The sequence below is a fragment of the Tasmannia lanceolata genome, unplaced genomic scaffold (genome assembly GCF_043159265.1).
Source record: "Tasmannia lanceolata isolate RefF3 unplaced genomic scaffold, GAP_Taslan_0.1 ptg000015l, whole genome shotgun sequence".
Lineage (NCBI taxonomy): Eukaryota > Viridiplantae > Streptophyta > Magnoliopsida > Canellales > Winteraceae > Tasmannia > Tasmannia lanceolata.
In genome coordinates this window covers 2,652,742-2,680,016 of record NW_027518692.1, presented here as the reverse complement: position 1 = coordinate 2,680,016, position 27,275 = coordinate 2,652,742, and the positions used below count along the sequence as shown (strand labels likewise).

General features: G+C 40.2%; 1 protein-coding gene across 2 annotated transcripts; it reads left to right on the top strand.

Annotated features, from left to right (window-relative positions):
- On the top strand, positions 1-25,914 carry LOC143846190 (glucan endo-1,3-beta-glucosidase 11-like). Of its 2 annotated transcripts, none has more exons than XM_077354611.1 (3): positions 1-572; positions 12,073-13,112; positions 25,557-25,914. In XM_077354611.1, the coding sequence occupies exons 1-3, from the start codon at positions 524-526 to the stop codon at positions 25,644-25,646; spliced, it is 1,179 nt and encodes a 392-aa protein (XP_077210726.1). In that variant the 5' UTR covers positions 1-523; the 3' UTR covers positions 25,647-25,914. The 2 variants fall into 2 exon arrangements, with proteins under 2 accessions (XP_077210726.1, XP_077210727.1); XM_077354612.1 differs by having other exon boundaries at positions 165-341.
- Positions 25,915-27,275: the final 1,361 nt, after the last annotated feature.

The following is a 27,275-nucleotide window of genomic DNA, read 5'->3' as shown; positions in this document are numbered from 1 at the left end:
GTTACACACAAAGTGAGTGGTGCCACTGTCAAAAGACACGGGTGCGGATTTCAGCCCAACAAATATATCCCAGGTTACCATTCTAAGAAAAAGAAAAAGGAAAGCAAGTCCTGAGTCCCGACCGGACGAATTTAAAAAAAATCTGAAAAGTCAAAAACCCTAAACCCCTCAGTGGCGTGGAAGAGAGAGCGGGCGGCCTCGGATCTTCTCCCTCCGCCCTCAGCTCTGGCGTTTCCACTCCCAATACTTTCTCCTCTTTCTTTTCCATTACGGGAAACGAAGTCGGGTTTCAGGAAAGAGAGCAAAAGCAGCAGTAGAAGAAGAAGCTGATGGAAGAAAAGGCAAAAACCACCTACTTTCCAACACACTAAAGAGAATCAATTTCATCTACCTTTCTTTTTGGATATCACTTGTTATTTTACTTGCTTGCTTTCCCTCTCTTTTATTGTTTGGAATCTTTCTAAGGCATGCCTATCAATTAAATCCTCGATTCAATTCCCCTCGCTTCTTCTTCTTATTTTCAATGGAGATATCCTCTTTTCTCCTCCTCTTCATCCTTTTCTCTATCAACGGTACGTTTTTCTATTCTGCTTTAATTTTTTTGAATTTGTTTGGACGATCAATATAGGGTAGCACACGGGATCCTCTTTTCTCTATTCTACTCCCATTCTTCTTTCAAGTACGATTGTGGAAAGTCATTGATTTAATTGAACTTTTTAGAATTATGGACTGCCTTTTTAATGCACGATTCTCTACTTTTTGAGTTGTGGTTAGTGTATTTTCTTGGATTTTTTAATGCAGAGGATTGGAAATCTGCTTTTTTAGCGGAATCAAATTTCTTTTTTTTAAAAATTTATTTGGGCTCATTAATTTTGCTTCCTTTTAGTTCTGCCCTCGCTTTAAATTATCTTTAGGCCCTATTTAGATGGCAAGGATTTGGTGGAAAAGTTTGGAAAGGAAAAATATTTCTAAAATTTCCTAGCTTTTCTAGGCACGAAAAAGATAATTGGAGCAATCCTATTCAAATTTTATTTAGAGGGGCATGCAATTTATGTTAATGTATGTCGAAATTAACCATAATCACCCTCTAAATCATGGAAAAAAAAATAAATCCCAAATCAAAAATGTTTTTCTTGTAATCCAAACAGAGCCTTCTCTTGTTCTCATTGTATGGATTCAGAAAATTCAGTAATATGCTGAGTTATGTGTAGATCTTGCTTCCTTTTTGAAGTTATGGTTCTAGGTTGTGATTGATATTCTTTCCAATACGTACTCACATTCTGTTGCTTAAAACAATTCTAGCTTTTGGCATGCTGTATCTTGGAATTTTAATATAGGAGGCCTCCTTGCGGGGGGGCCCGAGCCATAAGTGAGATACCACTCTGGAAGAGCTAGAATTCTAACTTTGTGTCAAGACCTACGGGCCAAGGGACAGTCTCAGGTAGACAGTTTCTATGGGGCATAGGCCTCCCAAAAGGTAACGGAGGCGTGCAAAGGTTTACTCGGGCTCAATATCCGAAATAAAAATATTAGGCACAATATCTGAATGAAAGCTCAAACATTTATTGGATAAATGACCTAAACGACGATGCCATAAATCAGCCCGCCCATTCTGTCTAGCCCGCTTGCCAGCCCGTTCTGAAGAATTCATGGGCCGGCAAGCCGGGCGGACGGGGACCGTCGAAGAAGTGCCTCGACTCGCCGCAGCCACTACTTTGACTCCTTCGATTGGCCCTTGAGTGCAAAGGCAGAAGGGAGCTTGACTGCAAGACACCCCCCCGATACAGCAGGGACGAAAGTTGGCCTTAGTGATCCGACGGTGCCGAGTGGAAGGAGTACTCTTCTGACAACTAGCTTCTCCAGTAGGTGGCTTAGCAAGCGAGCTATCTTTAGCATCGGTCAAATTCCTATTAATAGGTCGGAATTGGGGGGGGGGGGGGGGGAGGCCCTCCCTACTTCAATGGAAAAGGGGGAATCGCCGAATCCAATTCGTGAGGTAGTCGTTACACTATTTGACTCGTGCTTCGCGTGGGAGCTTCCATCTAAGCCGAACTCTCTCCTACCAATGCATTTTTACATCCCATAGATTCGGCAGATCGCTTAGCCCCGTTCATCTTCGGCGCAAGAGCGCTTGGTCGGGTGGAATAATGTGGTAGGGATGGACAACTGCCTGTAGTGGCTGCTTGATCGGGGCTGGTCCCCCTACTTATTCATCTGTGCAAAAGATCTTGAGCTCTCCACTAGGCGTTAGGGCCTAGAAGCAGGAATCTTCCCTGGGTGCCTCTCCGGTCTCAGAACCTCAATTCGGCGCTCCTTACGAAGGAACTTCCAGGGAGAGCGGTCCTGAAGAGATGGAAACCCCTCCCAACCCGCTCCTATTACTCCATTTGTAACCCCCTCACCAACTTACTTGCATTAAACTCCTCCAATTGTTCAAACTTCAAAAACTTCATTGGACCAAGCACGGAGGCAAATCTTCAGAAGGCATGAGGAAATTAGAAATTACTACTTTTGATGTACTTAAATTTTGAAACATTATATAAGATAGTTTTTTTTTTTTGAATGGCTAAGATATCATTGATGAAGAAAGAAGATACAAGGCTGACCGAAATAGTCAGCAGAAAACAGAAAAAGAAAATAGGGAGAAGAGTCCTACCTCTTCTAGAGTGGTATCTCACTCAGGTGGCGAAGTTTGTGTGGCTTTGACTGTCCTACCTCTTCTAGAGTGGGGCCCGCTTCTTCTTTTATTAATAGTTTTGAAGACATCATATATGCTCTCTCCCCGCGAAGAAGCCATAAATTGGTCTTTCCCAATGTCTCTTCATCTGATGCTTTGATAAAAGAGCCCTCTTTAATTTTTGGCGATCAAGTGAGTGGGCCTGAAAAATCTCAGATATTTTTGTCTCCTCCAGACTTTTCCTCTGGGCCTTTGCGTTGGGCTTTCTCGGAAGATGATTTGGGCCTTGGTTGTCAGTCGCCCAATGCTTTATTTTCTGGGGTTAGTTCTAATCGGTATCACCCTACTTGTAATGAGAGGGAGATGTCTTTTTGCTCCCCTGGAGAAAATCCCCATATCGATGTCTTTGGCAGTGTTAACCATGAAATTCTTTCTTCGTCTTTCTTAAGCCATTCTCGGTCTCAGGAAAGCTTTCACGATAAGATCCTTGCGAGTGGGATAAGTGCTCGCCTGGTTTTTGAAGAGGATCGGGAAGAGGAGGGGGGTTTAGAGGTTGTTGTTGTGTCCATCGGTGTTAATTTGGTGCGATGGGCTTCGCGTGAAGTGTTGTTTGGGCAAGATGGTGTGGATCGAACCTGTTCTTTGATTACTAAGAAAGGTTTCTGTTTTCCCTGGCTCTGTGGCCCTAAGAATCGTTTGATTGATCTTAGTGGTATGTGTGGGTTGGTGAATCGTATTTTTAGTTCTCATAGGGAGTATCCTTTTCGATTCTTAGTCATGATCTCTGCTGGGGGAGTCAATCCTAATTTCCATTCACGTTTCTGCAGTCAGGTGAAATCTTCTTCTCTGTTGATGGCGTCCTCTCATCTTGGTGGAAATTATGGGATGGTCCCTGTGTTGAACCTTCGAAAGGATCTGGATGAGTTCATGGTTGATCATACCTTGTGCATAAGTAAGAAATTGGGGTTGGTTTTTGCGGGTCCTGAGGAAGTGTATAGAGCTGAAATTCAGGTAGCGGAACATCGAGATGTTGGTAGGAATTCTTGCTCTAATGGGTATGCTGATTCTACTTCGAGAAGAATGGATAGGGAATTACTTAGATTAAATCGAATATTAATTATGATTCGGGATCTAGTGGGAAGAGCTTTCTCTCGAAGAAGAAAAGAAGATCTTCAGGTGCTAGACTGGGGAAGTTGTCTTCTAATTAAGTGATATTATGAAGATTCTATCTTGGAATGTAAATGGTCTGGGGTCCCAGGAGAAAAGATTACAGGTTAAAGAATTGCTAAAAGTTTGGAAGCCAGAGGTCGTTTGCATTCAGGAAACAAAATTGGCCTCCATTAGTAGCCTGGATATTAGAAGTATGGGTTTTAAAAAAGAGTGGGATTTTGTTTTCTTAGCTTCTAAAGGGGCGTCCGGAGGTTTACTGTTAGCCTGGGATAATGTTAGTTGGTCTCGTAAGGAGGTGTGGTCTGGAGATTTCTCCTTATCAGTTTCTCTTCAAAATGTGGTGGATAAGTCTGAATGGCTCTTCTCTGGAGTCTATGGTCCTTTTTCAACAACCGAAAAAGGCATTTTTTGGGAGGAATTGGTTAAGGTAAGAGAGTGTTGTTCTCATCCCTGGTGTATTGGGGGTGATTTCAATGAAATCAAGGAAGTAGGAGAGAGGTTAGGGTGTAATAGAGTCACTAATAACATGAAGGTTTTCTCTGATTTTATAGCAGATAATGAATTAGTTGATCTTCCCTTGGGTGGTGCATCTTTCTCTTGGGTCAGAGGGCAGAGTAGAAGCAGGCTAGATAGATTCTTGATTTTTGGGAAGTGGTTGGAACTTGTTCCAGAGGTTTCTCAAAAAGCGCTTCCTCATTTGGTGTCTGATCACTGTCCCATTCTATTAGATCCTAGAATGGAATCGTGGGGTCCATCTCCTTTTAGATTTGAGATTGCTTGGTTGGAGTCTTTCCAGATGGAGGAGAGATTAGGGGGGTGGTGGTCTTCTTGTCATTCGGTAGGCCCAACTGACATAGTTATTGGTAACAAACTGAGATATGTTAAGGCAAAATTGAAAGCTTGGGTCAAGGAGAGAAAGTTGCTAGATCATGGGCGGAAGCGATGGCTGGAGAATCGTATGTTAGAATTAAATGCTCTAGGGGAGTGTGGTTTGGCTTCGAAAGAGGTTTGGGAGGAGTTGGGAAGGGTCAGCCAAGAACATAATAGTTTGCTGCTTCAGGAAGAAATATCTTGGCGTCAAAAATCTAGAGTTAAGTGGATTGTAGAGGGCGATAAAAATACTGCTTACTTCCATGCTATGGCTAGTGCTCATAGGAGAAGGAACAGAATTGAATCTCTGGTTTTGGCAAGGGAGAGAGTTACAAACAAGGAGGTGATTACAGCAGAAATTCTTAGCTTTTTCAAGGCTCTGTATTCTTCTGATGGTATCCTTCGCTCTATACCGCAAGAGGTGGAGTTTGACAGTTTAAGTTTGGGGGAAGCCGCAACCTTGGAAGTCCCTTTTACTGAGGAGGAAGTCATGAAAGGTTTATTCTCCTTGGCTAAAGACAAAGCTCCTGGTCCGGATGGATTCTGTCTGGCTTTTTTCCAAGCTTGTTGGGAAGTTGTTAAATCAGACCTGATGAGATTTTTCCAAGAATTTTTTGAAGGGCTTGCTCTAGACAAAGGTACTGGGGCAACCTTCATTACCCTAATACCAAAGGTAGAGGGGGCTTCAAAGGTGTCGGAATTTCGTCCGATAAGCTTAGTCGGTTGTTTATATAAAGTATTGGCAAAAGTTTTGGCGGATCGCCTCAAATTAGTTCTTCCTTCAATAATATCAGATAGTCAAGGCGCTTTTGTTAATAAAAGACAAATTCTGGATTGTTCTCTCATTGCAAACGAAGCTATTGATGCCTACAGGCGAAGCGGTCAAGGAGGGGTCTTGTGTAAACTTGATATGGAAAAGGCTTATGATTGGGTTGAGTGGGAGTCTCTGGACTATAGTCTAGGAAAAATGGGTTTTGGTTCTCGGTGGAGAGGTTGGATCAGATCTTGTTTATCTTCTGCTTGGTTCTCAGTTCTCATTAATGGCTCTTCCAAAGGTTTTTTCAAATCATCTAGGGGGTTGAGGCAAGGGGATCCTCTATCCCCCTTTCTCTTTGTGATTGTTGCGGAATCTCTTAGCCGGCTTTTGAGAAAAGGTAGCAAGTTGAGTCTTTTTGAAGGGTTCTTAATTGGAAGTAATAAAGTGGAGGTTTCGCTCCTTCAATTCGCAGATGATACGTTGCTATTCTGTGCCCCAGTGTTTTCTCAGATATTGAATCTTAAAGCTGTCTTAAGGTGTTATGAGATGGTCTCGGGCTAAAGATCTAATTTCTCGAAGTCAGGGTTATATGTTATAAATGTTCCTTCTTCCGAAGCTTCTGTTTTTGCAAGGATCCTGGGGTGCTCTTTGAATTCTTTGCCTGCTTCTTATCTTGGCCTTCCTTTGGGGGTGGGAAGACCGAATAAACTATTTTGGAATCCAATCATTCATAGAGTGGAGATGCGTCTTGACTCCTGGAAACGTAATTTGATATCTAAAGGAGGGCGGTTAGTTCTCATCAAAGCAGTTTTATCAAACATTCCGATTTATTTTCTCTCTTTGTTCAAATGCCCTGTGAGTGTAGTTATTAGAATTGAACAGATCCAAAGGAGGTTTTTGTGGGGTGGCTCTCATTCCTCTGGTGGCATTCCCTTGGTTAAATGGAGTTCTGTGTGCCTCCCTCTAAAAAATGGAGGGTTAGGAATTCGGTGAATAAAAGGCTTTAACACGGCTTTGTTGGGAAAGTGGCTGTGGCGGTTTGGGTCAGAACCTTCTGCCTTATGGGTAAAAGTATTAGGGAGCAAATATGGTTTGAGGGAGGGGAATTGGTGTACTGCGGATAATTTTAAGTTCAAGGGTCTAACTGTTTGGCGGGATATTTTGAAGGTTGAGGTTCTATTCTCCAAAAGTATTCGCTTTAAGGTTTATGTTGGGGATAGAATCCGCTTCTGGTCAGATCCGTGGTGTTCGGCAGTTCCTCTTAGGGCATTATTCCCTGATCTGTATCTGGTGTCTTCTCAAAAGGTGGGATGGGTGGCGGATTGCTTTGAGAGGGTGAACTCGGTAGTGGTTTGGAAGCCGCTGTTCAGAAGAAACTTTTTTGATAGAGAGCTGAATTCAGTCCTTGAGTTGATGGCCTTGATTGAAGGGTGTTATATTAAGAGGGGAGGGGTTGATTCCCGTGTATGGTTTTGGTGTTCATCCGGTTTTTTCTCTGTTAAATCCTTCTATCATCATTTGGTGTGTAGCGAGGTTGAGTCTCCTTTTGCTTCGATCTGGAAGTTTTCTTGCCCGCCGAGGGTTTCTTTTTTTGCGTGGGCAGTATGTTGTGGTCGTATCCAGACAATAGATTTTTTGCTGAAGAGAGGGATGATTTTGGTCAACCATTGTCCTTTATGTTTTTCGGAGGGCGAATCCATTGATCATCTATTCATTCACTGTAAGTTTGCTCGAGATTTATGGGGTTTTATTCTATCTCGCTTTGGGGTATCTTGAGCTCTCCCTAACACCATATCAGATTTTATTAAAAGTTGGGAATGGTGCCCCTGGAAAAGAAAGGGTAAGTCGCTGTGGAAGATGTGTTTGGTGGCTTCATGGTGGTTCATTTGGAAGGAAAGAAATTGCCGAGTATTTGACGGTGTGGCAAAATCGTCTTACTGATCAAGATCATTTCAGTGGTTATTTCTTGGGCTAGAAGCCTTCCTCTGTTTCATTTCGTCTCAGCGTATGATCTTTGGGAAGGTTGGCAGACTATTTACAAGGAGGGGATTAGCAAAGTCAAAATTATTCAACCCTGGTTCCCTCCTCCTGAGGGAATGTTAAAGCTGAATTTCGATGGATCCTCTCTTGGCAATCCTGGTTATGCAGGGATTGGGGGTTTATGCATAGATTCCAAGAGGGATGTTCTCTGGGCTTTCTCGGGCCCCATTGGAGTGACGGACTCTAATGAAGCGGAAGTGAGAGCAGTTCATTGTGGGATCAAGTTTTTGGATCATTCTGTGTTTGATAAGGTGATAGTGGAAGGGGACTCCTCTAATGTTATTCTCTGGCTTCTGGGTGCGGCTTCTCCTCCGTGGCGTTTTTTATCTTTCTTTGAGGAACTTGATGATTTAGTTCTTGACTCGTCTATAACCTTTAGGCATGTGAGGAGATCAACTAATTCAGATGCTGACTCCCTAGCAAGGGGTGGTGTATTTAGGCCTAGCATGGAGCGGTTTGATTATCTCCCTCCTTGATATTGTATTTTCTTTTTCTCTCTTTTTCTGTAATGTGTTTTGAACCAGCTCGGTTCGCCTCTTAATATATTCTCTTTTTACCCTCTCAAAAAAAAAAAAAAAAAAGGAGGAAGAAAATCAAAATAACTTAGGTTTTGCCTCGGTACTCCGTCCCTAGCGAGTTTATCCGCTTCTACATTCGCGGACCTTCTAACATGGATAAAGGAAACCTTAAATCTACCAATACGATCCCTAAGTTCATCAATCCAACGGGCCAATCTCCAAGGGAACACCTTGCTATCCTTTAGCCATCCGATAGCATTTGAAGAGTCACCCTCAATAATGACCTTAGATAAATCATGAGACCCCAGGAATCTAAGGCCCTGCAATGCTGCTTTGATCTTTGCCTCATTAGAATCGGCAGAACCGATCGGACCTGAGAAGGCCCAAATTGTCACCCCCTCCTCATCTCTAAGGAGGCCACCAATCCCGGAGGCGCCTGGGTTACCCATGCTTGAACCAAGCTTTATATAAGATAGTTAAAAATTACTATTTCTTATGTACTTGAATTTTGAAAGACATATGATGAAAATATTACATTAACTCTCCCACGAGCTCCTAACCTTAGACTCTTATAGACGCCCTTGCCTCCTCACCCCCGCTCCCGCCCCCGCTCCCGCCCCCGCCACCGCTCCGGGCCCCGCCCCCGCTTCGTGCTTCTATGGTTAGGGCATGCAACCTTGAAACGGGAGTTTCGCTGGTTAAGTTTGAAAATATGGCTTTCCTATCATGTAAGGGGCCTTTGGTCACACGAAAAAGGGGAAGTGGATGGAAGGTGCTTCTCAGCTAGATAAGGGGGTGGGGTAGGGGATGTACTTCCCCCAACACCCATAGAAATAAATGAATGAAAACGTGAAGTCCGCTACCATAATCAGACTCACCCTCGGTTAATTTAAGGGATAGACCGAACATGTGTAATGCTCACTACCCTGAATGTCTTCTCCCACCTATCACTATCAGTATAGCATGTCCCAGGAAGAGACTACTCGATGGGGGCTGAAGCCGATACCTCGCTATCTGTTATGTACATGAAACAACCATCAAATAGGGCGAGTAGTAAACTCGTCCATCTGTCTCTTCTAGACCTGAGCATGTTTATCATATAAGATGCTCCGCTTGGGAAGAAAGAAATTATAGGTGGGTAATATCATACGCCCTAGTGAATATGATCCTCAGAACAACACCTTTCTCAAACAGTCAAGTCGACACACAAATCTGCTCATAGGGTAATCTTCTCTTGTTCTATCATCATTGAATTTGGAGAGTTGTTTCGGAAAGTTGGATAGCTTTGTCTTGCATAGGGGGCCTTATGTGTCATTTTCACTCATCATTTTCATCATTATTCGTAGGACCATTGTTCTTACTTCTCTTTTCTTTCTTTGAGTCAGCCTGCAAACTCTTTTATATTGCTCATATGTAGAAATTAGTGTCAATTTTATTGGGCTTATGGAATATTTGATTGACTGAATGGAAGTCCATTTGACTGACTGAAAATTGTTGCAATATGTGATTTGACTCAGTCTTTTCTATAGGAATTTGGTGGATTTTTCGTAGAAGGATGGTCAATGTGGATCAAAATTCTCATTGGAGTGTGGCCTTTCTTTTATTCTTTATTAGACCTTTATGCAGGATTCTCTCATTTTGGGCCTTAGGATTATATTCCACTTTAAAGCAATTTTGTTGGATTATCAGTATATGGATAATAAATCTGTATCAAAATTATCATTAGAGCGTTCACCACTTGTCACATCAAAACTATTTTGAGGCGTTCAGGTTCCTATTTAGAACTTGCGTACACAATTCTTTTATTCTGACACTGGTTTTAGTCTCTTAGATAGGTCTAAGAAATTTTCTTGGAATTCTGGTCTAACAACGGTGTATCTCCTTTGAGATTTTCTGTGAGTGTTCTTCTCTTGTTTCATCTCACACTACTTTGGTATGTTGTCTAAGTTTTTATTAAGTACAATGCTTTCGTTTATTTTTGTTTGAAATTCAATTACAGAACCACTTTTTTTCTTTGACATGCTCATTGGATTGAACTCTCTTGCTCAATTTGGAAATTTTTAGTACTCTTTGCTAATTATCGAAAATTTCAAATGACCTCTTCTGATTTCACCTGAGATGTTTTTAGGTTCCTACTGAGTTCTCTTATTTTACTGATAAAAAAGAGGAACCGGTAGCATCTGTGTTCAAATTTGGATGGTTTATGCTTTTCTCTTGTCCATGTCATAAATTTTTTTTTCTGTGGGTTTTATAGTGAGACATTGATTATTCTGTGATTTAGAATCATTCTTTTACAAATGAAAGCTGAGATTGTCTATCTACCTCCATCAACATTTTGAAAAAGGAGATTTTCGAGGTCACTTGGGCTCAGATCACAGTGAGAACCTGCTTCTGTCAAAACCGGATGTATGTTTTATTATTGCCATCTTTGTTTCGAGCACAAAGGTATCAGAGTAATTCTGCGATAGTTAGATAAACTCGTAGAATATGAGTATCGGATAAGGATACTCGGCAGAGGGTAATGGATTCACACTGGGTACCTAATCCATTTTTTGTAGGTGACAACTCAGATAAGGCTTGCTTCATAGAATCCATGCCAGATCTTTCTATTCTCTCATAGGACTCTCTGCAACAAATACTTTGCTATGGTTTTTCCCCAGAACTTATAGAACTAATGCTTTAATTTAGTCTCAATGGTTTTAGGCGTAACATGCTAAAACAATTTATGTTCCACTGGTGGCCTTAAGCAATAGGCCATTTGGTAAGTGTCTGATCCTACCTATTAGGCTACAACCTCACCTGGGCTTAAGGTAGGACCATATTGTCTATAGAACACAAACAATTTATGTTCCACTCGTGACCTTAAGCAATAGTCCATTTTGGTAGCGTACTGACCCTATCTATTACGCTACAACCTCACTTGCAATTAAGGGAACACCATATTGTTCATAGAAACTAAATTTAATATAATGTAACTTGAACTATATATCAATTTGTTACCATTAAAAAAAACTGCCCATCATTTTATTTGTATTTCTATTTAGATCATAGAATGTTATAGTACTATCAATTTGACCCCCATGCCCACTTATACTAATTTAATATTAGGAGTTTCTGTCATAATTCAATCGGCTAAACTTTGAAATTGGAACAAATGATTAGACAATTGTAAGTTGTAACTATATCAGTGTAGACATGCCCCAATATGCTAGGTTTAGGGTTCCATACACCTACCCAAGAAAAGCATGTCATATCCTTGCCATACTGGTATCCTAAGATTTTGGAGATTCGGTGATCTGCATACCAATAGCTTACTGTATCAGATTCCCATATCCATATTTAGGAAACATGTAGGTGTATATCCGTTGCTACTTTTAGTGTGTTAATTATTTTCAATTTCTGAGCAGCGTTAAACTTCCATATTCTATGGAATTCACCAAAATTTCCCATGAGTCCCCTCATGTGATAATTCCTTGAGGTTTCATTCATATGTACCATAAATAAGATTAGTGGATATGGTATGCAGTCCAAAAAGTGTTTTTTTTTTTCTTTTTTAACTTTTGCGTTATTTTTTATTATGAGAAATGAAGCTACATGCATTATATTCACAAAATCATTAAATGTATGCCTAATGATGATAAATTTATGGGCTGTTTCTACACTGTCACACCGCTCAGTTTTTCGGTAATCCTAATTTACTAATTTCTTATTCAAACTAACATCATCCTATCATTAAGCCCAAAATAAAATTATGGAAGATCTAAACCATGATTAAAGGGTCAAGTCATTATAGAAATTTATAGAAGAAACAAAGCTTATAGAACATTGTTGGTGATTCTACTATTCTATTCACACAACTTTGATAAAAGTTAGTGTATATTTATGTAATGAAAAGATATAATCTAAAAAACTGATTCGACTTCCTATTAAATAGTGATCCAACATCCTAATTTAGAAAAGTGTTTCCTATGTTTTTTAGGAAACAGTAGGTACTTTCCCAGCATACTGTATCTGATGTAGCCATTTCTTTAACTATGCAGGTCTTGTGAAAGTGCAGGCATTTACCGGAACCTATGGAATAAACTATGGCAGGATTGCTGATAATATTCCTTCGCCTGAAAGTGTCGTGGCACTTCTTAAAGCATCAAAAATAAAAAATGTTAGGATTTATGATGCTGATCACAGCGTTCTCAAGGCATTTAAAGGATCTGGACTTGAATTAGTGGTTTCAGTTAGCAATGACCATCTGAAAGAAATGAGTATGAATGAAGATAATGCCATGAACTGGGTGAAAGAAAATGTTCAGGCTTTTCTTCCAGATACAAATATTCGTGGAATTGCTGTAGGAAATGAGGTGTTAGGAGGTTCAGATGAAGAACTAATCACAGCTCTATTGGGTGCCGTCAAGAATGTTTATAGTGTTATAAGTAAGCTTAAGTTAAAGGATTTGATTGAGGTGTCAACACCACATTCACAGGCCGTGTTCGCTAATTCCTTTCCTCCGTCATCATGTATTTTCAAAGAAAGTGTTGTTCCGTATATGAAGCCTCTCTTGGAGTTCTTTGCACAGACGGGTGCTCCCTTTTATATCAACACCTACCCGTTTTTGTCCTATAAAAGTGATCCTGGGAATATTGATCTTAATTATGCTCTTTTCCAACCAAATTCTGGTATTTATGACGAGAAAACTAAGCTTCACTATGATAACATGTTTGATGCTGAGATAGATGCCTGTTATGCTGCTTTGGAAGCATCTGGCTTCGGAAAAATGGATGTCTATGTTTCGGAGACAGGTTGGGCTTCTAAGGGGGATGCAGACGAAGCAGGAGCGACAGCTCAAAATGCAAGAATTTATAATCATAATCTACGAAAACGTCTTGCAAAGAAGAAGGGGACCCCATTCAGGCCAAAGATTACTGTAAAGGCGTATATCTTTGCCTTGTTCAATGAGGATCAGAAGCCAGGAGAAGGCTCCGAGAGGAACTTTGGACTGTTCAAGGCCGACGGGAGCATATCCTACAACATTGGATTTACTGGACTCAAGTCCTCATCTGCACCGTCATCTCTTTCGTCTCTGAAGGTATAGGGTTTCTTTGCACCTGTCATTTTCTGTGTCCTGTGGCATATTTGATGTTCTCTAATGTTCTGATGAATTGTGGGGAAAGCTGTTGAGAAATACCAATTTCGTGGCTTCTTGTTCCTTCAATTCCTTCCTTTTAGTGATGACTCATGCAAGGAAATTTGGTTTCCAACATCAGCCAACATCTTGCTTCATAGATGCAAGAAGCATCTTTATTAAGGACCACAACAAGTCAGAAAATAATCAGGAACTTGATCATTGCTTTCACTATGGGGGTCTGTTGGAAATTTTTTATTAGATACAGTGTGAATAGCCACTTATTCTCAGTATGCTTATCTATAGACTTAGAGCTAAAAATTCGTTTTTGGGGAAGAGTTCTTTTTATGTGGTTTGCTTCTTCAAGCTTTGAAATTCTATAAATATTCAGATGAAGTTTGTTTTGGGTACTTTATATATATATATATATATATATATATATATATATATATATATATATATATATATTATGATTGTTAGCCTAAAAGAAATGGAGACACCACTTTAAACATTCTTCCTTTTTCATGAGTCTGGTACTCTCTGGTTTGTTAGCTTGGTTTGCTCTGAGTCATTTATTGGGTTTATTCTGATTCATGTTTGCCTAGCATTGCTTCATTAGCTAGGGCTGACATGTGGTTTCATTGATATGGTGCCATTTCATTTCCAAATATTTGGATGAAAAGTTCCTGAATGGGAATTTTAGAAATATATAAGCCATCTGAGCATCTTCGTCTTTTTTTTTTATGTTTCTCCGTATTCTTGATTTCTTTACTATGACTTTTCTGTTTCTTTCATTTCTTCTCCCCTCTCCTCATCACATATTACCTCCAATCTGCTCTGAAACCATTCTGTCCACCACTCTAAATGAATTCTCTCTTTGCAAAGAGGTGATGCTCTGTTCTCATTTTACTATTTATATACTCTTGGGGATCTTGATGTTCCTTTGCTTTCTTTTCTTTTCTTGAGTTCATATGCATGACCGCATCTAGAAGCTTGCCTTTTTCTGCATTCTGATGGTTGCTATTAGAGCTCAGGGTGGAAACATGTTGTCTAGATGTAGTCTCGATCGAATAGTTGAGTTGTTGGAAGGCTTAAATGCGAAATTTGAAAGGTTGTTATCCCACGTGAATCATGTGGATCGTATTCACTAAGATTTTCATGCACATCCTCCAGCCTTGGACACTCTACTAGTTGCAGAGTCTGGAATTTGTAACGAAACAATAATTGTTGATACCTTCTACGGAGAGCATGAAATTAGAGCAATAGACCAAAGTCACAATCTTCATACAAAACGGGTTCCAACAATACATACCTTATACGCATTACACAAGGATAAAGATGGCGACGATCTTTGTTGAACATGCCTGAAAAAGAAGACTCGCTCAATAGAATCTGCGAGTGCTTTAGTTGGTATCAAAGGACGTAGATGGTATTGCGAAAGCAAACATGACTTCATTTGTTATACTAATGGTTGTAAATCTTGAAGACTATATTGAAATTGTGCTCATCAGAGGATACAATTGTTTGACATACTATGATGGAAATGCATAGTCTGTTGGAAAGAACAATAGTATCCGACGGGCGCGAAGATCAAAGCTGACAAACTCCAACCAATGAAAGCTGATAATTATACTCGACATGGTCGAGTCTTCTAATGAGGGGAGAATGATGGTGGACCATCCAAGATGACGTGAAGAATCAAGGAGTTGAGAAGTTGGGGTCCTTCGTTAGTGTTAAAAGCATTTTATTTAATTTTTAGAGTGTTATTTAAGTGTTCTTAAGTCATAGCGGGTATTGGAGTCTTTTCCCATCAAAATCACTCAAGTTCTTTGAGGTATGAGTGTTTTAAATAGGGGGTGTATTATGGAAAATATAAGTGGGAAGTGAGTTTTTAAATCATTAGAGCGTATTCCAGTCGAAAAGTGCTAGGTTTTTGTTTATAGAATTTTCTAGTTCTCTTTCTTTTTCTTATCTATTGTAAACCTCATGACACTGTTCTTTAATGACGATGATGGATGCTATGATGGAAATATGAATCATAAAGATTTTCAAGGTTCTTCTCTTGTGTGGATGTGATGTCTACTCCTTGCCAAGGTGTGATGCCTTGCTCTTCCATCTAGTGTGATGGCTAGGATTCCCTTACTGTGAAGCCTCAGGATTGCTAGTGTGATTCGAGCACAATAAGCTTCTTTAGAAAGCTACCTAGGAAAACTCTTAGTGGGATGCCTTGAGATAAGTATCTTATTTCTTCACTATTTGCAATCTATATATCACTTATTTTCTCTCTTCTTTTCTTGGTTTCTTTGACAAAATAATATGCTTGGGAACTGGAAATATTCTTTTACTATGCTTAAAACCTCAAAATTCTATTTTCTTTTCATTTTTACCCATCCCATCTAACTTTAAACCATGTGCCCCTTAATATTGCCTCAAACCCGTGTCGCCACCTTCTCAGCATACGTCTCCCACTTTCCAATATACGCTTGCATCTTTCCGGCATATGAATGTGGCTTTCTGGTATACGCACACCTCCAAAACTATTCTAAACCTAGTAGAAACATTTTTTTCCAGTCCAATAACATATTTCAGGATCCAAAACCCTAATGTTCACATATCCTTTTTGTCCCTAATGTTTCTTCCATCAGATTTGGTATTAGAACGAAATATTAGTTCATCCTTTGATCATCCTACAAAAAGGAAGGGTCCTTAAAGTCGCAGCCAATTTTGTTTGGTAGGCTATGATTTTGCTTCATAGTAAAACTGTAGGGTCATCCACCAAGGCTTTGAAGCCAGCTGAAAAAAGGAAGGGTCCTTAAAGTCGCAGCCAATTTTGTTTGGTAGGCTATGATTTTGCTTCATAGTAAAACTGTAGGGTCATCCACCAAGGCTTTGAAGCCAGCTGAAAAAATGTAAGAGCCTAGTGCGCCTGACTAATAGGAGCTTTGAAGCCGTTGCTTGCTTCAAAAATTTCTATTTATAGACGTCTAGTTGTCTAAAAAACTTGTATATGCGCAAAAATGTTCCCAAGGTAATGTAGAGTGAACTTGGGTGTGACCATGATCAACACATCAAGTTTTTATCGATTCAAGAGTTAAAGGAGTTGTTTACTGAATTGGTACGGTCGAAACCTAGTTGATCCCGACATGTCAATGATCTTGTAAAAAATGTTTTCGCCACCACCGAAACCGAAATATTTCAGTTTCGGCCGAAATCATGTAAAAAATATGATAATGATTTCATTTTTTTAAAATTTCGACTGAAATGTCTAAAATTTCGGCGATTTCAGTGGAAATTTCATAAATTTTGGTGGACTTTTTTTAAAATTTCAGTGGAAATTTTGTAAAAAAGGCTAAAAATAAAATTTCAAACAAATTTCGGCGAAATTTCACCAAAATCTTGTAAAGAAACGACTTCATGTAAATTTCGTTTTGGCCGTGGCCGAAACTGAAATATTTCGGCCATTTTGTTTCGTTTCGGCCGAAATTTAAAACCATGGCAGAGGCGACAACACCTATACCTTCAAAAGCCTGTAGCTTGGTTGACCGCCGCGGTCAAGCAAACTAGCCGTTGGGGCGTTTTCTGCTTGACTTTTTCAAGCCGTTTATTTACAGTTTTACCCCAAAGGATCATATTTTCAAATACACTATATATACATCATTAAAACCTATCTCTACAAGCTTTTGAACATTGGAGAAAGATTAAATCCCATTTAGAGGAAGGAGAAGTCGTAACAATAAAACAAGGTTGATTTTCTCTTTTTGGATCTTCAAGTTATTGCAAAGAGATGCTTTTGAAAGGTTTGGATAGTGTATATATAAACCCATTTGAAAATATGACCGTTTGGGGGTAAAACCGTAATAAACTAGGTTGAAAAAGTCAAGCCCCGCAAGCCCCAACGGCTCTTTTGCCAGACCGGCGCAGTCGACTGAGCCACAGCGGTCGCCCGCCCCTATCGGGCGCTCTTTTTTATTTTCAAATTTCAAACAGTCGCGGTCGACCGAGCCAGTGGCGGTCACCCGGCGAGGTCTCCCTGTTTGGTTAAAATTTAAGCTCAAAGCACTATCGCGGTCGACCAAGCCTTGCCGGTCGTCCGCCCTAACCATGCTGAATTGTTTCTGTCGGAACAGAAACATATCCGCGGTCGCCCGGGACTCCCCGGTCGACCGGCCCGCTATTGAAAGCCAAGTGCTAGATTTCCAGCACGGCTTCCGCGGTCGCCCGGGACACCCCGGTCGACCGGCCCTTTATTAAATTCCATTTTTACTTATAAAAAATCAGGGTCTTGGGCCATGGTCGACTTTAATCCTAAGTTTTCAAATACATTTTTTGTAAGTTTTCAAATAGATTTTCAAGTACATTTCAAAACATTGTTAAGTGCCTTTAACATCTCTAAAAACAAAGGAGAGGAGAATACATTCTAAAAAGACTTGAAAAGCACTTCAATCTTCGCTTGAACTTCAAGGCTTCAAGTCAACTTCACTTCTTGGATCTTCCAAGCTTGGGCATTCCAAATTCTTTCCAATTAAGCTTCTAGGCCTCGATCCAAGCTTCCTTTGGCTTCAAATGATCTTCTTCATTTAGTTCATGCCACGATCCATGCCATTTTCCTTGAGTTTGGTGTTTGATAACTTCAATCTCCAACACATGCATTTCAACATCAAACACATTAGAAATACAACACAAATCAACTTGTGTTTGGAATCATCAAAACATAGAAGATTGCCAAGGTGGGAACCATTGGGCTTACACCATCTTTGCATTGCCCCTCTATATTGGCGACGGATGAAGTTCTCTTTATGTTTGAAACAGTCTCAAGCATTACTGATCCTTCCTAAGGGATCTGAGGCCTTGGACAATCATTTACTCCCCCTCTCATCATGGAAAAATGAATTCATTCAGGGAGAGGAGGCTTTTTGGGTTCACTTTTCCGGTATCCCACTGCCCGCCTGGGCTGTTTCAAAGGTGGAGGCGCTAGGGGGCCTTTTTGGTAAGGTTGTAGAAACCAAGATGGAAGGCAACCTTCAGAATTGCATGAGCTATGTCTCGGCCAAAATTGTAGCTCCCCGCTGGCACTTAGTTCTTGCATTAAGCTCAAAGTTTTAGATGAGACCTAGACCATTGGGGTTGAGCTTTCGAAGGAAATCCCCATTCCAGCTATCCCTGGATTGGGTTCTTGTTCGCTGGCGAAACGATCTCCGGCGAGTAAGGGGTGTTTGCTTGGCGAGCTGTTGAGCCCCGTAGGGAATTCAAAATTTAAATTTACCCAATCAAATCTTCAGGTCGGCGTGCCCAAGAAAGCTCATATGACTTGGCTTCAAAATCCGTCGGTAAGTCCCGAGATACCTAAACCTAGATACCCTACCCCTAGTTGGAAAATTGCTTCGTTCAATGCTCCCTACACGAATACCAAGCCAGTTGGCCTGCACCTAAGAGCCAGGAAAAGCTTTGACTATCGAGCCCCTGGCGGTGCTTATGTTGGTTCAAATCCTTTGGCCAAGGGGCCAAGATCTCAAGGAAGTACCTTTATGAAAATATTGGAGAATACCTTGGCCTCGAAATCAAGATCAAGGAAGATAAACAACAGACTGTTGAAGCTCCTAAAATCTTTTTCCAAATCTAGTAGGTGAGGTCCCATCTACAGCTAATTTAGTAGCTTTGGACCCTGGATGGTTTCCCCTAGTCTTGGGTCTATACCCGGGAGCCGGATAGGGGGTTGGGTCCAAGGTTGGGTTAGTGATAAATTTCTTCCTTAGTTTTTGGGTCAAAGGTGGGATGGGCTGGGGACTTCTATTTTGGAAAATGTGTAAGCGATCTTCAAATCTCTGACCCATGCAATTGCAACCCTCACCTTGGGAAGGTGAGAAGGTTCCCTCGGATGGGATGGCACGCCAAAATTAATAATTAGTTGTAACTGCAAAAGGATTTCGGGATGGGACACCTGGTTTCAGGTCAGTGGTCTTATGGCGGTGACATAACTTATAGCATGAACTGATTGGAATTTGCAAGGTTTTATGGGTATCCTCCATATCTAAGCAAGTAAAGATGGAAGAACAATATCCCTTGCAGCAGGAATCATCTTCATGCCAAGGGGGCCGCAAGAGGAAGTTGTTCATGGAGATCATGGTGCTGGAAATAATTCTTCACAGGATGAGAAGAATGACTTATGACGGAAGGATAGCCTCCACCAATGATCCCCCATTTCATGAGATCTCTGGAGAATTACCAGAAGATAGGAGTCGGCGGAGAGATTATGGGACTTTCGAGGGAGATGGCTATTTCTTATCTGGAGGAAGAAATTGAGACTCGAACAAGTCTTGGATTTTTGGAAAGAAATCCGAATGCGGTTGTCATGGGTTTGCCGATTTCCCACCTTCAAAGTCTTCTGGATGAACTTGGAAAATGCTCATCTTAGTCGGGGTTGGCGGGGTTGGCTTGGTGTAGAACCGCAATGGCCTTGACAAAATTTTCTGAAATTTTGGTGGATGTAGGTGGAGGAAGACGACGGATGTAGGTTGAAATGACTGTAATGTAGGGCAGTTGACTCGGCATGGTCAGGGTAAGCATCTTTTTGTGAGGAGTGAACGAATTGCATATGATATGATTCAGAAAGAAAGTGTCTAGTTTTTCTTTAGTATTTCTGGCTCAGGGTATGCCCTGCCAGTTTTATTTGATGCTATGTATTGCCAGGTGGGACTCCTGGTCCCCATTGTAAGTATTGTAGTATCAATGAAAATATGTCATCTTTCAAAAAAAAAAGCTCCAAAAAAACTCCTAAAAGCTGTATTTATAGGCTTTCTTAAAGAAGACCTGATCCAATTTTATTCCTCAAGACAAAACGCCCCTCACTTATGAGGGGGACGAATTTTGTTTACGGGGTAAGCTCAGGTATGTTCAGGGAGAAGTTTTGGATATGAGCTTATATGTTGGCAATCACCTTGAATGTTGTCATCATAAAAAAGCGGAGATTGTAAGCCCAAAGGTTTCCACCTTAGCAATCTTCTATGTTTTGATGATTCCAAACACAAGATGATTTGTGTTGTTATTTTGATGTGTTTGATGTTTTAAGTGCATGTATTGGAGATTCAAGCAATTCAAACACCAAAGTCAAGGAAATGGCATAAATCATGGCTTGAACCTTTGATGAAGATTATGAGAAGCCAAAGGAAAGCAAGAAGAAGGTTTGCACCAACAATGGAAACTATGTTAAGCCAAAGGAATAAAGTATTGATCCATGAAGAGCAATGAAGACTTTAAGAGTTGAAGACAAGAGAAGATCAAGTGTCTTTCAAGTCTTATAAAATCTTCTCTTAGGGTTTTTAGAGTCACCAAAGACACCCTAAATAGGTCCCAATATGTTTGCTTAGAGTTTTCACAAAATACCTAAAATGATAAAGAAGTTAGGATGAAATCAGACCTCAAATGACGAACTAGATGATGGACCAGATGATGGTCAATCATCTGGTTGACATCAGAATGGTTTTTTGCATTGTGGTCCATTGCAGACGTCTGGTGGGGTGAATATGATCGTTGGAGCTTGTAACAGCTAGTTTCTTTTAGGCATGAAAAATGACCAAAATGCCCTCCAACGGCAATATTTGCCTTAACACTATATATATATATATATATATATATATATATATATATATATATATATGTAACACTTGTTTTAGCTTGGATTGAACACTCCTAAACTCATTGGAACATCCTTGGAGTAAATTTGACCTCTTTTTGCCTCTTAGAGCTTAAAGTGAAGTTGTAACTTGTAAGCCTTGTGAAGGCATTTCTTTGTGTTCTACACACATGATAAAACACTTGTTTTAGCATGGATTGAACACTCTGAAACTCATTGGAACATCCTTGGAGTAAATTTGACCTCTTTGTGCCTCTTCGAGCTTAAAGTGAAGATTTGAGCATAGGCCTTGTTGTATATCTTTGTTGGAGATTGTTTTAAGCCTTGTGAAAGCATTTCTTTGTTTTCTTTCATTTTGAACATTGTATTTGGGCGAGTGTAGGAGACACGGAGCCTTCTCTGGAGCGAGTCTGAGACGCGGAGCGATATCGATTGTAATTGGGTTGATTCCCCTCCGTCGAGGGAATCGGGTTAGTGAAGCCATCGAAGTTCTCGGTGGAGTGGAGTAGGCCTTGGTGTGGATCCTTAAACGAACCACTTAAAAATCTCCGATGAACTTTTTCCTTGACTCTCTTTATCTTTCTTGTGTGCTTGGTATTTTTAGCTTCTGATGTGGTTGTGATTGCTTTATTTGTTCTTGTTTTCTAAGTTGGATTTAACAAGGGCAAAAGTTTTTGAAACCCAATTCACCCCGCTCTTTGGTTGCCATCTAGGGCCTTACATTGAATTTCAGAAATACCTTTTGCGACAAACATCTTGAAGAAAAATGATCATGTGAAGCATGATCACTGGCAAACAATAATGAATGGATGTTAAGTGGGTCAGGGAAATAGTTTGGTAGATCTTGTGCTACTTCATCACACTTAGACGGGCCCTTCAATATGCTGGCCTAGAAAAGCACATTCATCCCATGATCTCAAGCGATGATCTCAAGCATCCTTATAATGAAAATAATAGATTGGATGAGCACAACATTTCCATAAGTTGGCCCACCAGATCAATTGCAGTGCTTATACTGTTACAGTAGAAAACAACATCAGTGTCACTATATCAGTGAAGTTTGTCAGAAAATTACAAGGAACTCCAATTTTCGGTGATCAAACAGTTATAATGGTTCAATTCTCCATGTCACTGGAAAAGAAATCCAAACTTGCAATGTTGCTTGGATAAACCTGAAAGACGAACCAGTAAAAATAGGTCAGAATATAAAGAAGCTTTGTGATGTAAATTGTTTCCTCAGATTATAACTAAAAGCTAGATATAAGTTTTCAGGTTCGGGTCAATGTGTTTGGACAAAAAGCAGTCCAATAAGGAAATGCCAAGGATTATATGAACATTAAGTTTTTAGCTACTTGTCAGTTTCAGCTCACCTTCTCGATTTTGGATCTGCATTTCTGTGGTTCTGACTCTCACATTTGACTAGTTATATTCAACTTGTAATTTTCGGCTGCAAAAAATGTGATCAGATAACAAATTCATTGGTATTATGCAACAAGCTGTAGCAGAAAATCCAAGAAATAAATAAAAAATCAGAAAAATTCAATCACTGGTCAAGGTCCAAAACATATACAAAAATATACTTCTGTAATTTTTGTAAAGCCTTCATTTTCCATTTTCCTGGAAATGAAGAAAAAAATGAGCTCAAGAGTTCAGAAGGCCTGTTTTCTTGAGTGAACAGATAAAAATGATTTCCATGGGGTAATTTTCAGATGGGTTTAGGTGATGGAAAAGCGTTGGGGTGATGGGTTCCAAGCTCGTGAGCATACGAGTTTAGGAGAGCCGTGTTTCCTCTGTTCCAGCAAAGGCATGAAAGCAACCATCTTATATGGGGCTTTTATTCATTTTCAGGATTGGAGGATGCTTTGAAACGCTTTCGTTTTTTTTGGGATTTTTCTTCATTTGTTGTCTATTCAGATATTGGTGAGAAAAGGGGAGCAACACACGAAAAATGGCTGAGATTCGAACTCCCCTGTTAAGAGGAAGAAAAAACATAAAAAATGGCGTAGAGATTGAGGAAGGAAGAGCCAAACTTGGTTGGGTTCCGCATCTGGTTTAGCGGCCATAGAACATAGCTCAACAGAGATGAAATGCCAAGAATGGTTATCCGAGAAAAATAAAAAAGAAAATGAACAGCCAAGGTGGGATGAGCAGGAAAGAGAGGGTACAGCGGGGGGTGGGGGGTTGGTTGCTCGTGTGCTGTTGGCAAGAGAGTAATGTAGGGTTGAAGGTGGGAGGGCGATTATTCAAGCGTTTCCATGTTCCACCTCGTGAGAGAGGATTTTGGGATGGACGTTTTAACAAAGAGCGGGGTTTTAGAGGAAGTCTTTTCATTAAAATCCTGTCTACCCGACTAACTAGGTATTTGAGAGTGGAGGAAAAAAGTTACGTGCCACTAACATGGCATTTTGGAAGCGCCCCCCCCCCCCCCCCCCCCCGCCCCCCAAAAAAAAAAAAAAAAACCATCACCACCACACACACACCAAAAAGAAAAGGAAAAAGAAAAGAAAGCGGATGGTAAAGATGCCAGTGGGATTTGTCATCCACACCCTCCAATCTGCAGAGGCACAAGATAGTCTTGAGAAATTCTATACCTTTAGAAGGCATCACTCCTTTTTGATAGTCTTTCTGAAGACACTATGCCTATCTCATGACTTGTTTTAGTCTTCTTCCTTTCCCATGACTTGTTTTAGTCAGGTTTTTCTGAACAAATATTTTGTAATGACAGATGCATGTTACTCTTGCTGAATAAAAAAGAATAGAAGGATGCATTTTATTTTTTTTTGAAATAGTAGAATTTTATTAATTAAAAGAGGACCCAAGATAGAGGACGACATGGGAGCAAAGTGAGCTAGAAAGATATAGAAGAGGAAAAACAAACAACCACGAACATGGAGGAAGGAAATCAAATATCTAGAGCGCTTGATGATCAACACCAGCTCGAGCAAGGCGGTCCACCTCTCTGTTAACCAACCTCCGTGTGGCACTGAAAATGAACCGGATAGCCCTCCACTCTATCCAATATCTTGTCTATCATCTCAGAGAACCTCCAAGGATGAGGCAGTCTCCCGTCTAGCCACCTTATTATGATACGCGAGTCACCTTCCACTATGATATTGCTCAAACCTTGACTATTCATGAATCTGATACCCTGAAGAACATCCCTCACTTCTGCCTCGTTAGAGTCCTTGAATCTAATAGGGTTATAGAATGTCCGTATCGGTTGAGCCAGAGTTTTCTCTAAGAAGGCCTCCAATATTTATGGGGCCTGGGTTGTCGAAACTAGATCCGTCAAAGTTTAACTTCAGCCATCTTGGGTCGGGGGTTCCATCTAGGGGCGACACCACCTCAGGCTCCTTGCTCGTGCAAATCTCCCTCCAACATTGTCTGATATCTATAGAGTATATCTGAATACAACTTGAAACTCAGAAGCATCCTAGCCAAAGAGATGAGAAGCGGCAATTAGCAAATCCTTGAGAAAGAAAGTGAGGCACTTCTGACTACATTCTTGAAGGTACAAGTGTTATGTTCTTTCCAGAACCCAAATTGTGGCCAAAACGACAATCTTCCAAAGAATCGTGCCCTGCTTGGGCCAGGGAGCGAAGAACCAGGAGTGAAGGAGATTGGCAAGATGGGCTGAAAAGACCCAAGAGTTTCCACACCTGTCAAGAATTTTAGCCAACACAGACCTAGCATACTTATAGTGGATGGGCATGTGGTCCGCAGATTCACCCGCCTCCACACAGTGGGCACAGTGATCTATGATGAGCATGTGGCAGCGACGGAGCTGGTCAACTATCTGAATTTTGTCCTGTAAAGCTGTCCAACCAAAAGCGTAGACTCCAGGAGGGGTTGGTACACAAAACTCTGGATAGCTGCGATGGAGAGGGGAAGAAGCGATGTGGAGGTAGAACGACTTTACTGGATGAGTTCAAGATCCAAACCCTCGTCTTTCCCAGCCTTTCCAATGTATTGCTCTTCCAAAAGATTAGTGAGTATCAAAACCCTATCGACCTCCCAATCAGAAAAGAAAAGGAAGCATGCCATTATCTTTTTTGTCCCACTCCAAAGACCTGATGGTGCGTCTCACTATTGTGGATTGCTTGTATGTGTCCAGTGCCTGTTAGAGATCTGGTTTACCTAGTAGTTGATTTTATTGATCCAGTCCCCCCTTTCTACATATCATCTGCATTATTTATACCTCGTGTCTCTTCTCTACCATTCATGAATTCAAAATAGTTAATGGTTCCGATTGGCCCTGAATTTTTTATTTTGTGGATTGACAATAAAATGGATTTGAAAGTATCACAAAAAATGGCTAGAACCACCTGAATCTCACTAATACTGTGATAGTAACAATTTATGTGAAACAAACTACAAAAGCCATTGCAAATCTGCTTTTATTTCGGGCGTTCAATTTCTTGTTTCTTATTATAACTCACAGCGATTATTTGGTCAGTTTTTCAAGCGTGATGGCTTCCATAGTAGTTATTTTTCTAGCATGGTTTAACCAAGCATCAATTTTGGCAGCGTCCAAAAAGGCCCTTAATTTGGAAGCGTGCTTCAGCTTAATTTGGGAAACAAGGAGAATTTTGCTTCCAAAGTGAGCTAGCATGGGAGCTAAACTACAGAGCTTCCATTAACTATTGAGCTTAAACATAGTAGCACCCATTATGTCGTGTTAGTTATTATCTGTTCCCTAACTGACACTGATTAGAATACCTCCCTTTGGTATTTTCATGGATCCATTGCTTCTGATATTTTCTTTTTTAATACTACAGGATATTCGAGCTCGAGGTTATTCGTCCACACCCTATGCCATGGTTTTGACCACATGTGTTGTTGTGCTGCTTCTGGTTTTGATATCATAATTAGACCAAGGTTTGGAGCTTCAGACTAGTTTTTATGTCATAGTTCCATGCCAAAACTGAACCTCTGGAAGCAGCAATGGAAAGGCAACCTCTGTTTGATATGTTTTCTCTAGTAACATTGTATGTATCATCCATCCATTCATCGATTAGTAGACGGATACCTCTCTTAAATATTTGTAACTGGAAATTGGGAAACTTTTTATATACTTCGGCAATGTACATGGATGCTCTTATCAAATAAAATCCTTTTCAGTTGTTTCTTCTGTCAGTTTCGCACCTGCGAAGGCTTTTTAATTGTCTTTGCTCTTCGCTGGACCGGATTTTTAAACGAAGACATTTAACAGTTGGAGCTTATGTGTGCAAGCCACTAGTGTTTTGGCTGTGATAGAGCTGAACGCCCATAAGAAACCCAACAACTCGGCATTCTGGTCTTTGGCCAACAAAAAGACACGGTCAGAGGCACAAAAACAGCAAAAGAAATCAAGGACTCGGTGACTGAGCATGGACTAACCCAGTTGACTCGGTCGAACAAGTTTTAAGTCTTTCTTTGAGCAATACAAGCAAGGGGCACTACGATATGGGAAACCGAAGAAAAGTACCTACAAATAAGTTGAATATTGGCCAAAAAATGTAAGATGTCCTCCAAAGTGGTTGTCCTTCACGGATGGCTGAAGCAAGCTGACAAAGAGAAAAAAGGCTCTTGAACTGTTCCGAAAATAGGAATTTAGAATTTAAAAAATCGAGAAATTGACATAGCAAAATAACTTGGAAAATAATAAAATTCCCAAATAGTAAGATAAACATACAAGTACATTAAAAAGGGCAAGTGATATCAGCACCAGGGTTTCAAATTTCAGTTTCGAAATACGTTTTGGTCCTCACTGAAACTGAAATTTCGGCCGAAATTTTGAAACTTTGGATGAAATCCAATGTATCAAATCAAGTAATATTTTATCTCGTACAAAATTTTCATTGAAATTTCGGCTGACATTTTGGGAAAATATTTAATAATCAATAAAATCCAGATTTTTTTGGTGATATACCTTAAATTTTGGACCGAAAATTTGAAATTTTGCTCGAAATAAAGTAATGTTTCGAATATTACGGATTTCGATTTCGGTCTCCACCGAAATTTCAAATTTCGGTCGAAATTTAAGACCTTGATCAGCACAACCATGTTTTGATATTTTCACTAATGCATCTTGTCTTCTAGTTATTTGAAGAGCTGTCAAAAGCTTATTACAGTTCCCAAAAAGCTCTCACAAGTCAATTAAAAACGAAAAGACAAACGAAAAGTTCAAAGCTCTCTCTCGTCTCTCTCTTTCTCTTCGTGGTCAAAGCATCTCTCTCACCACGTGGTCTACAGTAGAAAATTGTCTTGACAATCATTGAAGGCTTATCCCCAACGATTTAGGGTTTGAAGAAAGCCATCCTGCATGTTCAGATGATCACGTCTCTCTCTCTCATGCTATATAGCAAAAGAGAAAAAGGAAAGATTTTTTTTTTTCAATTTTTGGTAAAATCTATGAATTTAACACGTATCTTTGACTAAACAACAAAATAGTATCCTTGAGTCCATTCCCTTCTCTTCCTTTTTTTTGCCGGCAAAAGAGAAAAATCGAAATAAAA